This window comes from Triplophysa rosa, linkage group LG2 (assembly GCF_024868665.1).
Source record: "Triplophysa rosa linkage group LG2, Trosa_1v2, whole genome shotgun sequence".
Classification (NCBI taxonomy): domain Eukaryota; kingdom Metazoa; phylum Chordata; class Actinopteri; order Cypriniformes; family Nemacheilidae; genus Triplophysa; species Triplophysa rosa.
The window spans coordinates 6,870,922-6,888,422 of NC_079891.1; the positions used below are offsets into that span (position 1 = coordinate 6,870,922).

The following is a 17,501-nucleotide window of genomic DNA, read 5'->3' on the forward strand; positions in this document are numbered from 1 at the left end:
TATGTAATTTATTTTTGTAAAAACACTGGTCAAATATGTATTCTAGAGTCTTAGACCTTTCCAATGATATATAGTTTGTTATGATTGGATTAGATTTTAGTTGTGAAATATTAAAGTAAACGTAGGTGTTCCAATGCTGGAACACTGACAGTTAAATTAAAGATACAGCGTGATTTGGCAACACGCTGGAGTGTTTAGCACTCAGCATAACCGGTTAAAGAAGTCACCGCTCGCCGCTGGCTCTTTGGAACATTTTCCCAAATCATGCTGGATCAGGTTTTGCAAAATCCATGCCAGCTTTTTCAGTTGAAAGTTTTACTTACATTGTTTAATATTGTTTCATATCATAGCTTATATATCGTACCACACCACAAAATATATCAAGCCATATGATATGTCATATCATTTATCAAATAAAACATTAAATTAGCAAAATGGTCTTTTGTACCTCTGCTAGTGTTCTTCTAAAAGTTAAAATTGCCTGTTGTTTCTGAAAAATGAGATTTTATGAGATACAATTGCTGTCCAATGAATTACTGTAGAACAAGAATCTACTCCCTGTTTGTTTTCCTTTCATAGATAATTGTGACCCAGTCTGTGAAAACCCAGCTAAAGTTGTTTTTTGTGTTTTCTACATAAAATCATCCTACATAATGTCAAGAAGGTTGTGTGAAAATATAACCTTGATATCTTTAATATAAATGAAGGAAATCAAATTTTGGTGATCATTATCTCAGAAGAAGGTTTTAAGACAAATGGGTCACAATTGCTAGACAAAATAATTATGTCTGTGTATAAATCTGTGTTTGGTAGTGTAGTTCAGTCTAACAGGTGTCATTGTTAATATATTGGCTCTGTGTATTAAAGGGGTCATATGAACGAATATTATCGTTTGTTTTAGATGTAATGCAATGTGTATACAGGATTTAAGGTTCAAAAACGCTGTATTTTCCACATACCGTGCATGTTTGTATCTCCTCTTTGCCCAGCCTCTCTGAAAAGCGAGGTGTGCTATGATTGGCCAGTTAACCAGTGCATAGTGATTGGTCGAATACCGCAAGCGTGTGACGAAATGTAACGCCTCTTACTGTATTTGGAACGTCAGGTTCCAAGGCAATTGTACTGACAGGTACTCCCATCTTACTTGCGTATACATTTGGGCGGTCTTAGTCAAATCATACCACGAACTGACGTAGATGTGTGGGGGTGTGGTTACACGAGGCGTTTCAGGCAGGTCTGGGTGAGCATTCGCTTTTAGATAGAATCAGTGTTAATTTCGTTAACGGAAACTATGACGAAAAGTATTCGTTAACGACATGTTTTCACTGACGAAAACGAGACGATAACTAAATAAAAATGAATGCATTATAACGAAAACTGTAATAAAAATATACTGACATTTTCGTCAACTAATAAAAACGAGACGAAAATATTCTTGTCCCACCTGGCGGACATCAGTTTGCGCGCATGTGCTGCTTATCTCATATAAACGGTAGAGAGAAGTCTCTGGGAGAAGGGGAAGCACACACATGTATTCTGTGTCTCCACGCGGGTTACAAAGCGTCTTATTTTCTTCACGATCGCCGGTAAAACGCCACAAACGGCAAACTTGAAGCGCGACTGCAGGCGAGTCACCCCGAAACACATTACGAAGGCAAGCTCAAAGGTTTTATATGCCAATGTTAACTTAACACGAGCTGCTGCATAACGTGAAATGCAACATAGAGTCAGCCAAAAGAAACCAGCGCTGTCCTCTACTGATTATAGAAGTGATGAAGTGAGTCAAACTGTACATTCCAACCAAATATGTAACATGTTTGCATGACTAAAGAAATGTAATACAATTTATATAATATGTCTTTTTGAAAGCTATTCTCATTCATTGCTGTCTCAAGCAAAGACAGTGCGCTCTTTCTTCAAATAGGCATGCCATGAGCAAATAGCCTTTGAGTGTGAGCCCTGTCAGAGCGTTTCATTGGTTGAATGAACTGAATGAATACGCCCTACTTAACGAGTCAATTGAGTCAAATGGAATTGAACGAACTGGAACATGTCGTTCATGGTCTAATACTCTGCGTTCCAACAATGCATATCTAGTTACTGGAATTTTCTGAAAAATAAAGGTAATGACCTGGTTTAATTTCATTCTAAGGTGAAGTAAATTATGTCAAAACAGTTGAATCTTTGTATGGAACATTTAATTACACCAAGTAAATGATTTAAACCATTTAGATTTTAGTAGACTAAATATAATGTATATTTATTCGACTAAAATGTTTTTCATATTTCGTCGACTAAAACTAGACTAAAACTAAAATGATGGGGTTGACTAAAATGTGACTAAAACTAAATTGCATTTTCGTCAAAAGACTATGACTAAAACTAAATCAAAATTTGCTGTCAAAATTAACACTGGATAGAATGCATCTTTTGTTCCGACACTTAAATTTTTGCAATTCTACGTGTCTAATACATGCATGGGCACACCAAAGACACAGAAAAACACGTATTCGCGCCATATGACCCCTTTAATATAGAAATTAATTGATGTAAAAAGTCCTTTCAAGCATGTCCATTTAAAATATGATAGCGATTTGGGAAAGTGTATTCGATATGCTTCTGAAACTCCTGGATGTTTATTTCACAGGTCAGCTGGAGGTGATTATGGACCGCAAGCTGAATCAGGATGATAATCGAGGTTTAGGTCAGGGAGTGATGGACAATAAGATCACTGCCAACTCCTTCCGCCTACTGCTGGAGAAGAGAAGCTCTGAGGAGGAGGTGAGCAGGATGGAGAAATGATTCAACTACAGGAAAATTCAACACTTTAAAAAACAAACTATGATTGTTGTGTTAATAAGCAAATCAACTAATTGGTTGGGTCCTTTTAGTAGTGTACAATGTTAGTGTAGTGCGCTGTATTTTAGCACCAAACCTACATCTTATTCATTAATCACCCAAAATCCAGACAATTTTACTGCAAAAATGCCTCCTTTATATGTGAATCTCCTTAACATGCATTGAAGATCCTGTAGAGCAGGGGTCACCAGCTAGCGGACTCCGGTCCGAATGCGGACCGCGAGATGCGTCCGTCCGGACCTCAAAGCCTTTTGACATGATAAATAAATGAACGCCACATTATATTCTAATGCAATCAAATTTATACCAGGCACATCATGGTCCGCTCAGTAGCAGTTTGGGTCCTACGGCGCCACGGACAGTTAACATATGCGCACTGTTGCTACGTTCAGACGTCGATGAGTGAAGAGAGCCGAGACATAGAGACAGACTCGCTGCACAGCGTGCAGACGTAGCTCTCAGTGACTGAAAAACAATGTCCTTTTCAAAAGTTAGAAAAGTTGACGCTGAAAACCATGTTTTCCGAGATGAATGGCTCGAGAGATTTGCATTTATTCTTCCTTAATCGACATGCACGAGACCGGTTTGTCTCACTTGCTCGGAGTCTGTTGCGGTTGTCAAAAGTGGAAACCTTAAACGGCATTATGAAACTAGACAGACACTTTGAAGAAACTTGCCTGCAGCAGTTCGAGGTAAGGACACGTAAATATATGAGCTCAAAGCCCAGTAGGAGCGATCTACACGGGTCCTCCCTCACTCACTTACCGCCCAACAACAAGCATAAGAATGTTCCCTAAGAATACAGTGGATCTTAGGAAAACATAACAAGCCCTTTACTGATGGGGAAATGGTAAAAGAGTGCATGGAGGCTGCATGTGAAACACTTTTAGAAGGAAAATAAAGACATGAACTAAAAGAAAATATTAAACAAACCCCCCTTTCAGCTGCACCAGCCACAAGAAGAGCTGAAATGTTATCAGAGGATGATCAGTCACAACTTGATGCTGCTATTTGTTAATCTCAGTTCAGCAGAAAACAACACATTAGTTTTCTTTTAAAGTTGTTAATGTTGAAATGAATGTATATTCAGTGCAGGTTTAGAGATTAGGGCATTTTGCACATTTTCCTTCATTATATTGTATACATCAGACATTGTTATGCTAGCTAGACATATTTTCATCCGTGTGTGACTAGAAAGGAAAATGAGCTCAGTGTGCACCGCTGGTATCTAATACCCATTCTATGTCTACGTCTGTCTTAGGCCAAAAAAGAGGAGACTGCGCCGTACAGCTATCCATCTCTGCTGAGCCACATGTCTTACATGTATCTCAACCATCCCCTCATCTCCATGGCATCCAGTCTCGACTCGGTCGACGTGCCCTTGACCGTCTACAACCCTCTGAGCACCTCATTTCCCTGTGACGTTCATCTGGTGAACCTGCGTGCAATCCAGTCGAAGGTATATTTCTCAGTCATGTTTGAAAGAGGAAGGCAGAGGACTGCTGGTTCAGTTCCTATGAGCGCCATCCAGTATATTGACCTTTTAATTGATGTTTCAGGGTCTGTTTTCCCAGAGCTGAGCAGTCATTTTTTAATACATGCTTAAACGGGGATTAAGGGACAGAGTTTATTTTTAAATGAAATCTTAAACATATTTGTTTAGCATTTTAAATTCTGTAGGTTGTATTTGGTTCAAACGTTTTCAAAACGCTGAAACAGGAAGTTCTTGTAGACCAGCGTTGGTTACGTTATCCGAAGTGGTCTATAGGAGGCATAGGCAAATCTTTTAGTACAGATTCTGACATACTAGTGTATGACTCTTTAGCACGAGTCATTAGCAATTTGCTCCATTATTATTTCTATTGTGCCATTTTTATGAATCTTTGTTATTTTATAACCAATTTTGTAATTGACTGCAGTGACCAGTGATGCCATCTTAAATGAAAATAGAATCACACTTAGTTAGACAAAAGATAGACATGATACATTATTCAGGACATGATTCAGTATGTTGCAAGGCAATGTTTTTTTTTGCTGCCTTCCAGTTGCGTAGACAGTGCACTTACAGTGCTATCTAGATAGACAGCTTACTAGAGTTTGGAACAGAGCCATTGAAACATCGTCCTTCTGGATAAACAAAAGCAGTAAATAAACAAAGTTTACGTGATGCGTCACATTTTATTAGCGTTTAAATTTCTAAGGAATCTTGAGTAATTCTTTAAGTTTTTTTCTTGGTTAAATTGTAATACGAATGTCAGTGTCCCTTATCATAGTGATAATCGACAGGTCATCAGAAAACTGAATTTATATAATTGTTTGTTTTATTAATTCACAGGACAGTTTGACTGCAGATGAGCATGTGATGCCCTTAGTAGTCTAAGGGGCCATTCAGACAGAACGCGTTTTTCCATTCCAATGCGCTATTTTCCCATTGTTTTTCTATGTAAACACGCGTTTGACGGACGTGCATGAACGTTACGTTCGCGTCCTTTGAAGCGCCTCGCACACTTTTACATGCAGCGCTGCTCATCAATGTCAGATCCAAAAGCAGCGAACCAATCAGAAGAATTTCTGTTGTATGTCTTTGAGCAATATCCATTCAAGGACGCACGGATTAGCAACTGGCAAAGAAAAGCGTTTCTAAAACATAAATTTCATTGAAGACATTTTTTGCACGATAAAAAATGTGAGGAATTGCGGTGGCGAGCGCTTTATTGAGCGTGCCGATTGATTTACTGTTTCTGTTAATGTAGGGCTCAAAGTTTCATTGAGGTGAGAGAGAGATTCTGCTGGGCTTGAGATGCGTGTTTGACTATATTCTCCTGTTTTACGGTTGATCATGAAATATGGGTGTATCTCACGAAAACTGTGGGTTTAAATGATTTCTCCTGTCGGAGATAACTCCTGGTATTGAGATTTAGTTTGGTGATGGATATTTTGGTGTGTTCTTACAGTCAGTATTGTTTTTTAAAAAGTGCCTAAATTGTATTAATGCATAATATAATTTCTCATTCTTTTATATGTATTACTTATATGTAATATATGAACTCGACGATTTTTCATGAGATTCACCAATTGATAAGATCCAGATTTTTCCAGACCACACTAACAGAATAGCAACGGGCAAAAGTGACGTTTGAAAGTGTTGTGGAGGAGAGTATTGCTCCGTGATGGGAAACCTCACTGTGCGGTGCTGGGCTGCAGCTGATGGGTGAAAGGCAGCGCTCTATAATTGGCCCAGTGTGCGAGTGTTGAGAAGAAACAGTGTTGTGTTTATGTGGCCTTAGGCTCTGTCTCATTTCTCTCACAGGAGGAAGGGGGAGGTCCATCCGAGCAGGCTGCTTTGATACTGCACAGAAAAGGCTTTGACTGTGGCTTCTCCAATCGGAACACTGGCCTACTGTGTGCCACTACACGTGGCAAGGTAAAGCAGATCACGCGTCGGCCCACACAGACACGCACAGCAACATTTCGCTTGTGCCTTTTCACTACGACTTCGTTTTGGAATAACTTGGGGGTTATATTTAGACGTTTATATTACGAATCATTCAATTTCATCATGCATTTTTATCACAGGGTTAACTTACATGGTGGAAAGAGAGAATTTACCAGGAAGCGAATTGTTCGCTTTAATATCGTTGATGTTGTTCCGAATACAGTTTTTCAGGAAATGGATAAACACTGTACTTTTTAAATGATGTAGTACTGTGTTGTTAGTTGAAAAGCACTTTTAAATACGTTGTATGGGTTAGGTATTTGCAAAATCCAGTGACAAACATAAAGGGTGACTAATAATGATTTATGACAAAAAAGGTTTCAGAAAGGACAGCAGTGATATGCAGAATCGTTTTTTTATACATTGATAAATTATAACAGTGGTTCTCAAACTGGGGGCCGTGGACCCCTGGGAGACCCCAAGATGGATCCAGGGGGGCCACAGATTTTGTGGCATTATATGAAATATAGACATTTATCATACATTTTATATAATCAAACATCAGAAAAATAAGACAACCAGCCAAAAGTATTGATGTCCCAGGCAGTGTTGGGTGTAACTAGTTACTAAGTAATTAGTTACTGTAATTTAATTACTTTTCCCTTGGAAAAGTAAAGTAAGGGATTACTCTAATTTTTTCTGTAATTTAATTAGTTACTTTTTATGTAATTAAACTAAATACTCTGTGTAATACATGTGTGTGCAATGGTGGAATGGACATCAAAATTCAAAGTCTAACTTTAAAATCCCTGCTTTAATGTATAATTCTCACATCTGTAATACTTTAGTCAGTTAACACTACTTTATGCAGTTTAATATTATTTATTTGATTGAATTAAATAAGCCTTTTTATGTCTATCCTTGAATCACTTAACTAATCAAGGTTGATGTAGGATATAGAAAGTAATTAGTAATAAGTAACTAAATACATTTTGGAGAGAGTAATTTGTACAGTAATCTAATTACACTATTGAATATGTAATTAGTAACTAGTAATTAATTACTTTTTCAGAGTAACTTACCCAACACTGGTCCCAGGATTGTATAACAGAATTCGTTTTTGGTTTAATTAAAATGATAAGTTTAAAAAAAATAGTTTTTATAAGGGGGGGCCGCAAAGCGATGCACTCTACACAAAGGGGGCCGCACAACGGAAACGTTTGAGAACCACTGTATTATAACACTATTCCATGCAAATTGCTACAATTGAATTTTGTTTGCAGTTTTTTTTTTGGACGATTGTGCAAGCCAACCAATAACGTAACAGTAACGTTACCGGCAACAGTGATGAATTCATCTTTAACGTGTTTATGTAAATAAAAGAGTACAAGCGATTCACATTACGAATTTTAACCCTTATGTGATGTTTCGAATATTTCCCCCCCCCCAAAAAATTCTACATTTATGTTTATTCAAGATATTTGAAGTTTATCCTCCATATTATACTTTTTATTTTTGACGAAAAAGAAAAGCACCCTTTTTCAAAAATGTGATCTATCTGAGGCAATAAACAAATATTAACCATACTGTATATGCTGTCCATGTTGCTTGTAATTGGGCTAAAGTAAACATCTGTAAAGTATTTTTACACGAGGCTGTATTGATTAAAAACCCAACATTCGCTGAGTAACAACAACATGAACACCATACAAGGGTTAAGTTGTTTACATCCTGTTAAATTACGTGCCGAAACAAACTCCAATAAACCTTTCAGAGTGACGTTGTTTACAGATGAAATATCAAATTCCAAAGCCATTACTGTGGCTCATGTTTGAACATGCTGTCGCGTTAGATACGCTCTAATCAACATATTGTTTTGATGTGTGTAGGTGCATTTTGAGAAGCTCCTGACAGACCTGAAGGTGAAAAGCATTATCCCTGCCTCGCTGTCTTTGATGCACACGCACAATAGCGAAGGAGACCCACAGGAGATCCACCTTAAACCTATGGAAATCAGGACTTACCGCCTGCAGCTCAGCTGAGCCACTTCACATTCTCTTTTGACTCGGCTCGCACGAGAGCCTCTAGGAGTTGTTGCCTTCAGACTCGATGGATGATCGTCAACAAAATCCTTAAGCTTCACAACAAAGTGCAATATCAAATCTTCACGAATCGCCAACCAGCTCTCTCAGGTAATCTGAAAATAACAGACCGTGAAAATTGTTTAGAGTTGACATCTTTTGCACTGGGAATGTATGAATCGCAGAGTTTCTTCTTTCTGTTACTTGAGTAAGAGAAAGGCTTGGCCTGTTTGATCATAAAGTGAAATTTTCATTCCTGGATGAAAGGTGTTTAAACAACTCGGTTTTAAGATTGATAGGAATCTTGCCTGGATTTTTATTTCATTTCTTTGCCATTCCAAAGTTTTTACTCAGAATTGTGCCTTAGTCTCACAGGGTGGTGACTGTCTTAATGGATGCGGTATAAAAAGAAACGCTTTTGTTTTCAAACATAAAAATCCAAACATGTTTTAGTTGTAATTTTCATAAAACTTTATATATCTATAAGGAAACATTTGTGAAACTGTATTTTTTCCAGATCTGTTACACAATTTTGGCATTACGATTTTTTTAAGTGCACCTTGAAAGCAAATGCAATTGACTGCAAGTTACATGCATTTATTATAATTTAAATTGGTTGGGTAATTCAACTTTTAATTTAAAAAATTAAGATTTTATTTTATCTTAAATTGTATTTATCTGTTTTATTTTTCCTATGTGATTGTCTTTGTTTGTTTTACCAATATATACATTAAACATATATATATGGACAGCCTGAAGGATTGTAAATGGGTTCCGTAGAAACATAAATTCACCAAAGCTGGCTGGGTGATCTTGCAACTGTGTCTGCTGAAGATTGTGTGCTGAAGTTTTATTTTACATTATTGTCCCAGAGAAGATCAATTAAATCTTCTCTAGGATGATAATCCAGAGATTATTCCGAGAAGAGATTACATTTATATTGTAATATATTAGGCCATCCAAAATGTAATTATTTATTTATATCGAAATTAATATAACTAACAAGGTGAAAATGGTGGGCGCTTAATCAGAAAATAGCTTTTAAACTTCATTTGATTGTGTTGAAGTTTAATAATTAAAATAGTCCTCTAGAAGATAAATGTGTTGTATACGTACACAATCAATCTATGCAAATCTACATTTTTGTTTTATGCAATAATGATCTATTTTTTAGCCTGCCTTTTTGAAGGATAATTACATATGCGGGATGTAAACCTTAAAAGTTTAGATGTATTAATTTGCAAAAGATTCTGATTTACTTTCCAACATTCTTAGAACTTATCTTTGATAAGATATTTAGGACATGAGGCAAAAATGCGACACGTCTGCTATTGTATGTTTTGTGTCATTCGGTTTTTCATTCTGTGATCTTATTTTTGAAGCAAGACCAATTTTGTTATATTCTGGGTGTCCTTTTTATTTTTTATTGTCTTTTAATTGGTCAGTTGGATTGGTCGCTCGTCTTGTGGTAATGAAGGATGTTTATTGGTTGATTTGCTACTGTGATTTTTAGTATGTGAATTAAATTGAATCTGCATGTTTTTTCTTTATTAAATCTGACTGGTATGTTTAGTTGACCAGTCAAAAGTGATCACTGTATTCCAATTTATCTTTATAATAAGCTGCTTAATTCACACTTCTGTTAAGACCGAATGGGTCTGTGACTGTATCAGGACTTTGAATGCTTTTCTACCCTGTGAGAACATTCCTTTATTTCTTGAAAAGTGTGGCAACTGAAGAGTATGCATCTTTTTACAAGTGTTGCAGTAAAATCTTAGCCAATGAATGTTTGTTGAATCTTTGAATGGAATGTTATGGGAAAAATAAACATTGTTTATAAACTTTTCTTTGACTGATCAATGTCCAAGCATAATGGTCAATATATAGTTTTGTGTTCTTTTTTACTGTGTCCATACATTTATGTGCAATTTCTGCCTCTTTTTCAATCACTGTTTTAAATATATTTTTGCCACTAAAGAGTTTTCAAAGAGTTATAATAGAATTAGAATTCTTTGCAACATAATTATAAGACTGCAGTTCTTAATATTGATCTGTAAGTTGTTTGCGATGCTTAGCAAATCTGTCATCTCGGATCGTTGATGTCAATGCAAAGAAATCTCAAACTGACAAAATCTGTTGGGCTGTATCTATTACGAATGATCATTATGAATTCGAACAAAATCAAATGAATACCATGTTTTTACCGTGTTGCACTGGTGCTGGGTATGGAATGCCAAAATTGACAATATTAAAAATAAATAAATACAAAAATAAATCCATGAAGAAATGTAAAAAAGCACAAATAAATTAGTATTTGTGCTTTTATTTCCTTATTTATTTGTAATTATATATTTTTCCACGTTTATTTATTTATACAATCATTTATTTCCACTTTTATTTATTTCCACATTTATTCATGTATATATGTATTTATTCCTACATTTATTTATTTTCACATTTATTTATTTATACATTTATTTATTTATGTATTTCTGTGTCTGTATGCTAATGAGTGGGGCGTGTTTCACCTCGGACATAGCAATCGATCTCAGAGCGGCGGTGCTGAAGCTTTGAGGCCACAGTGACACCTTGTGGTGTGACCAAACGAAACGAGTTTGGCTAAGTTGCATAGAGAAGGCAATCTAGTCATTAAATATCACCCTAACTGTATGTAGATAGGGTTACCACACATAGCCTACATATACTTTATTAGGGACATGGCCGTAAAACATTATCCGGTGGAGATTTCTAAAATGTCTTGGCGCACATGAACAGAAACTGCACAACAACAGGTCTGCTATGAGACACTTGGAAGAAGACACTTGGCAATGGAAACGTGTGAAATTATCCAAATCACATTTAATGTAAATGCGCTGGATGGAGCTGATAAGAGCTTGAGTTGTTTGTCAATGAGACTCGCACCCACCAGCTCAGAACGTCGAGAGAAACCAGCGCATTTCACTGAAGTCTACACAAGCATTATGATCAATGCGTTTGAAACGCGACTGCAAATACAGTTTACATTCGGGTTTCTTAATTTTGCAATGCATAACACGTGGCATTTCGAATGCTTAAAATATAACGCATATTTCACAGATGCTGCTCTTAGATACTGATTAATCAAAAGTCATCAATTGGATTTAGGGATCCGGGATTAAATCAAACAAAAGTGCATGCTCATGTTAATGCAGTGAGACACGCATCTCACGCCATCATCATGCCCATTCAAACAGCACCGTTAGGTAGCCTATATTTACACAGACTGCTTAACCTTTACACTTTAGTTACAGTGGCATAAAAGCCATTATGAGATTAATATTTTAAATGTAACATTCTGAATATATAAATATGAAATTGTGGAATCAATGAAATGATACGCGTAAATATGAAACTAAAACAGCCAGTAGGTGGCGGCAAGTCACCCTCTTAACGAGTGAGTTGAATCATTGATTCAGCCGATTCCTTAAAAGTACTGATTCGTTCAGTAAGGAAACACCACGTGTTGCTCGGCGGCGCGTGCAGCTGGAACTTAGGCGAAACAGCAATATATATATATATGTTTATAATATATAATATCTGATCTGTTTTATGATATGTTTCTGTGGACAAAAATGTGTTGAATAGAATAGAATTTATTGTCCCTGTACATAGTAAAACGAAATGGGATGCAAATCCTTAGGTGAAACAAAACATAATAATAAGTAATAATGAGGATTATTACCCAACTAACAATTGTTGGTTCCAATAACGTATTCCTAACGTTAGTTTTTTGGTACCCAGAACGTTATTTTCTAAGGTTCGTTTTTGGTTCTCCAGGAAAGTTTTCTTTCCAAAAGTTTTCTAACCAAAAACTAACGTTATAGAAACCACGAAACTAACGTTTTATTTCCGTAAAGAAACCCAAAAACAAACCTTAAAAAAACTTTCTGGGAACTAGAACGTTAGCCTAAAATATTTTTCTTGGGTACATTTGGCCTTACTACACGTCATTTACTGTATGAGTACATCCATGCTATGTTTTTATCCATCGCTTATCTAATCTAACGTTAATTAAAATAAAATACATCAGCACACAATATGGAGGATGAAATCAATGCATTAGATTCTTCTATTAACTTGATCCTTTTTCATTACTGAAGTAATTTTCAATTTAAACATCACAGTATACCATAATAAAACCACACTGTGTGTACCTCAGCATCAGACATGATATTGAAATAAAATAACCAATGACTTCAACACAATACACCGGATTTAAAGCAGATATTTATTGACAGAAGAATAAACATTTAATTATCTTCAGGATAACTGCGTTTTTAGATATAACAATCAAAAGCCTTGAGTTTCAATCCTTACATCATGGTCTGTTCGTTTAGATGTGTCAAATCAATCGAAAATATAAGAATACTCTCAAATCTGTATGTTTTTTTAATTAAAAATTTAAATAAATAAACCGCTTAAACTAATGTGTTAGTGAGTGAGGTAGGCTAAAACGAAATGACAGTTAATTTTTAAATGACGGGAGTGCGCGGCAGAGCGGAGAATGCACGTGCTCGAGCACACACATACAAACCCACTAAAGAAATACACGTGGATTTATGAGTGAATTTTCATTTCGCTTAACTAGTTTAGTATTTTCAGCAATTAAAGTGCACATTTATGATTTTCATTTGGTCAGTATAACACGTGTTAATGTGATCTTGACAATTGTTACCATTAAATAATAACCAAAAATAACCATCAGGGAACGTTATTCTCTGGTTGCAAAAAACAAAATCTGAAAAGAACATTCTTAAAACGTTATTTTTTGGTTTCCAAAAAAGAACCAAAAGGGAGCCAAAAACTAACGTTAGGGGAACGTTCTGTGTTTGCTGGGAAGTTACGAAAAAAACACACACACACACATTCGTCACATTTTCATAATTTGCATGATCCCTTAGAAATTGCTCATGAACTAGAACAAATATTTCACTCTGAGGTCAGTTTATATGGCAGCATTTAAAGCGATGATGGCCTTTGGATAAAAAAATTGTTTAGCTTATTTGTCCTTGTCTTAATTGTTCTGTACCTCCTGCCTATAGGGCAGTAGTTCAAATAAAGAATGACCGGGGTGAGATGAGTTTTTTAGGATATTTCTTGCCTTCTTGAGACAGTGAGAACTGCGCAGTCTCTCCAGTGATGGGAGAGTGTGAACAATGATTCTCTGGGCTGTGGTAATGACCCTTTGGAGTGACTTCCTTTCCACAGCAGACAGTGCAGCTGGCAAACCATACACCAATGCAGGATGTTAAAATGCTCTCTACGGAGCAGCAGTAGAAGGACACCAACAGTTCCTCACTCAGATTGTTCTTTTTAAGGAGTCTCAGGAGAAACAGTCTCTGCTGGGCCTTCTTTACTAGTGCAGTGGAGTCCCAGGACAGGTCCTCTGCAATGTTAATGCCCAGGAATTTGAAGGCAGTCACCGTCTCCACACAGTCCCTGCTGATGTAGAGAGGCCGAATGTCCATTTTGTTCCTCCTGTAGTCCACAATTAGCTCATTGGTCTTTGTGGTGTTGAGGACAAGGTTGTTTGACATGTTAAATAAGGACAATAAGGATAAGTCAAAACCAAATGCTCAACATAACACATACATGTGTACATTGAAGACAATTATGGTTATGTTGAAATATTTTCTATGCTTTGAAGAACATAGAAGTAGGTGTGACATACAGTGTCTCAGAATTTAATGTCAAAGTCAGTAAAAGAATAGTAAACAATTTGTCAATATTGTAGGGGATTTACAGTAAAAGACCCGTAGACCAGTTATGATGAAAGAAGACTCAGAGTCAGGAATATAATTAATATAATAAAATTTAGTGAATAAAAATAGTTTGTAGGTTTGCCAGCAGAAGTCAGCTTCAGCACTCAAGGAGTTCCACAGGCCGACCTGCCTTACATCCAAAATGCAGTATTTAAGCTAACAGAGTCAACTAACTACGTCATTACTTGGGTAAATTAAGCTCACATCAATAGATAAACAAGAACACAAAGCTCTCAAACACTTCTTGAGTCATGAGACAGGACATATAGTCCTATATCGAAGATGACAGGCATGTACAATAATATGAATCAAAACATGACGTTATGTCTGTCTCGTGATTTTCCACTCTTTCTCACTTTCCTGAAACAATAATATCACACATACACAACCTCCTCAAGGGTAGAGTGTGTTAACAGAAGATGTTTTTCGTAGATGATGATAAGAAGTCCCTTTGCACAGTAACACTGACCTAGCAGGAAGAGAGAGCCTAAGCATTCATTAGAGACTTAAACCATGAATTATTCTCTACTTTCTGTATCAGAAAAGGTTGGTGTTAATTGTGAATAATAATTGATTAATATTTGTCAAAACCACATAAAAGTATTTATATTTGAAGTAAGGTGAAGCCACGGCACCGGTCCCTCCAATATACTGTACACTGGTGAAATACGAGCAATTCTGCTGGCATTGCAGCATGTTGAAGAAACCCATTAAGGACACTTGTATGATCTGATCCAAGTTCATCTTTAATTACAATTAAAACACGTAATTCAGAAATCAGATCAGATATGTTGATTAAGATTCTTTAAACAGGATTTAGATGATGGGCATTAATGTCTTTCTGTTGGGTACCAGCTTATGTTGGAGTAAAAGGACATTTAGTTGAGTATGCAAAGGAAGCCACAAAAAAGACATAGGAATGCAGATAAAGTATAGTAAGAGTGAAATAAAGTCTTCAATCAAACAACATGTGAAGAATAAATGGACAATGGGAAGAGAAAACAGGAAGGTGGTTTAATAGCATTCAAAGAATTGTAGATAATTATATAAAGTAACAGGCAAAAATAGACATGAATCATGAATAGACATCAATCTATTTTTTAAAAATCAGTATAAATGCAGGCTATCATTTAATGTATAAAAATAAGTATTAAAACACCAGCGGGAGGCCACGGTGTAGTTTCATGTTCCACACACACACACACACACACACACACAATTTTTGTAAAACAGATCAGATATTATATATTATAAACATATATATATATTGCTGTTTCGCCTAAGTTCCAGCTGCACGCGCCGCCGAGCAACACGTGGTGTTTCCTTACTGAACCAATCAGTACTTTTAAGGAATCGGCTGAATCAATGATTCAACTCACTCGTTAAGAGGGTGACTTGCCGCCACCTACTGGCTGTTTTAGTTTCATATTTACGCGTATCATTTCATTGATTCCACAATTTCATATTTATATATTCAGAATGTTACATTTAAAATATTAATCTCATAATGGCTTTTATGCCACTGTAACTAAAGTGTAAAGGTTAAGCAGTCTGTGTAAATATAGGCTACCTAACGGTGCTGTTTGAATGGGCATGATGATGGCGTGAGATGCGTGTCTCACTGCATTAACATGAGCATGCACTTTTGTTTGATTTAATCCCGGATCCCTAAATCCAATTGATGACTTTTGATTAATCAGTATCTAAGAGCAGCATCTGTGAAATATGCGTTATATTTTAAGCATTCGAAATGCCACGTGTTATGCATTGCAAAATTAAGAAACCCGAATGTAAACTGTATTTGCAGTCGCGTTTCAAACGCATTGATCATAATGCTTGTGTAGACTTCAGTGAAATGCGCTGGTTTCTCTCGACGTTCTGAGCTGGTGGGTGCGAGTCTCATTGACAAACAACTCAAGCTCTTATCAGCTCCATCCAGCGCATTTACATTAAATGTGATTTGGATAATTTCACGCGTTTCCATTGCCAAGTGTCTTCCTCCAAGTGTCGCATAGCAGACCTGTTGTTGTGCAGTTTCTGTTCATGTGCGCCAAGACATTTTAGAAATCTCCACCGGATAATGTTTTACGGCCATGTCCCTAATAAAGTATATGTAGGCTATGTGTGGTAACCCTATCTACATACAGTTAGGGTGATATTTAATGACTAGATTGCCTTCTCTATGCAATTTAGCCAAACTCGTTTCGTTTGGTCACACCACAAGGTGTCACTGTGGCCTCAAAGCTTCAGCACCGCCGCTCTTAGATCGATTGCTAATGTCTGAGGTGAAACACGCCCCACTCATTAGCATACAGACACAGACATACATAAATAAATAAATGTAGAAATAAATAAATGTGAAAATAAATAAATGTAGGAATAAATACATATATACATGAATAAATGTGGAAATAAATAAAAGTGGAAATAAATGATTGTATAAATAAATAAATGAAAAAATAAATAAACGTGGAAAAATATATAATTACACATAAATAAGGAAATAAAAGCACAAATACTCATTTATTTGTGCTTTTTTACATTTCTTCATGGATTTATTTTTGTATTTATTTATTTATTTTTAATATTGTCAATTTTGGCATTCCATAGGGTAAGACATAAAATAGTGCTTAACCTTTTTTAAAATAGCTTAGAGCCAATAGCTTTTATTTCACAACACGGCAAAATTACAATTATGCAGTGTTGGTAAAAAAAGTAATTAATAAATAGTTACTAATTACATATTCAATGGTGTAATTAGATTACTGTACAAATTACTCTCTCCAAAAAGTATTTAATTACTTATTACTAATTACTTTCTATATCCTATATCAACCTTGATTAGTTAAGTGATTCAAGGATAGACATGAAATGACTCTTCATTCAAATTAATAATATAAAACTACATAACCTACTCTTATTAAAGGCGGGGTAACTGATTTCGGAATTACACTTTAGACAACTGAGTCGGGCCGAGTACCAAAACAACTTTGTAGCCAATCAGCAGTAAGGTGCACAGCGCACAGGACGGACAATAGCCGAGCCGAGCGCTGACGAAAGCGACAGATGGGGGTAGGGGTGTGTTTGTTTTGGTGATTTGAACATCAACAACTGCAAAGGAAATCGGACACCCCGCCTTTAACTGACTAAAGTATTTCAAATGTGAGAAAGATACATGAATGCATGCATTTTAAAGGTCCAGTCAGTGAAATCTAGTGGCAAGGTTGCGAACTGGTTGCGAAAGGTCACTCCACCCCTCCCGTTCGAAACAATACAACGGCTGACAGAACATGGTGAATTACATGCAAGAGGACCCGCGGTGTA

At 36.2% G+C, this 17,501-nt stretch overlaps 1 protein-coding gene across 1 annotated transcript in view; it reads left to right on the top strand.

The window, feature by feature from the left end:
- man2a1 (mannosidase, alpha, class 2A, member 1) overlaps nt 1–10,221 on the top strand; it is a 44,310-nt gene extending 34,089 nt beyond the window's left edge. Inside the window, exons 19-22 of the mRNA XM_057350577.1 lie at nt 2,648–2,781; nt 4,121–4,318; nt 6,170–6,283; nt 8,185–10,221. Of these exons, the coding sequence (XP_057206560.1) occupies nt 2,648–2,781; nt 4,121–4,318; nt 6,170–6,283; nt 8,185–8,337 (599 nt within the window). The 3' untranslated portion in view covers nt 8,338–10,221. The remainder of the gene's footprint in view (nt 1–2,647; nt 2,782–4,120; nt 4,319–6,169; nt 6,284–8,184) is intronic.
- Nucleotides 10,222–17,501: the final 7,280 nt, after the last annotated feature.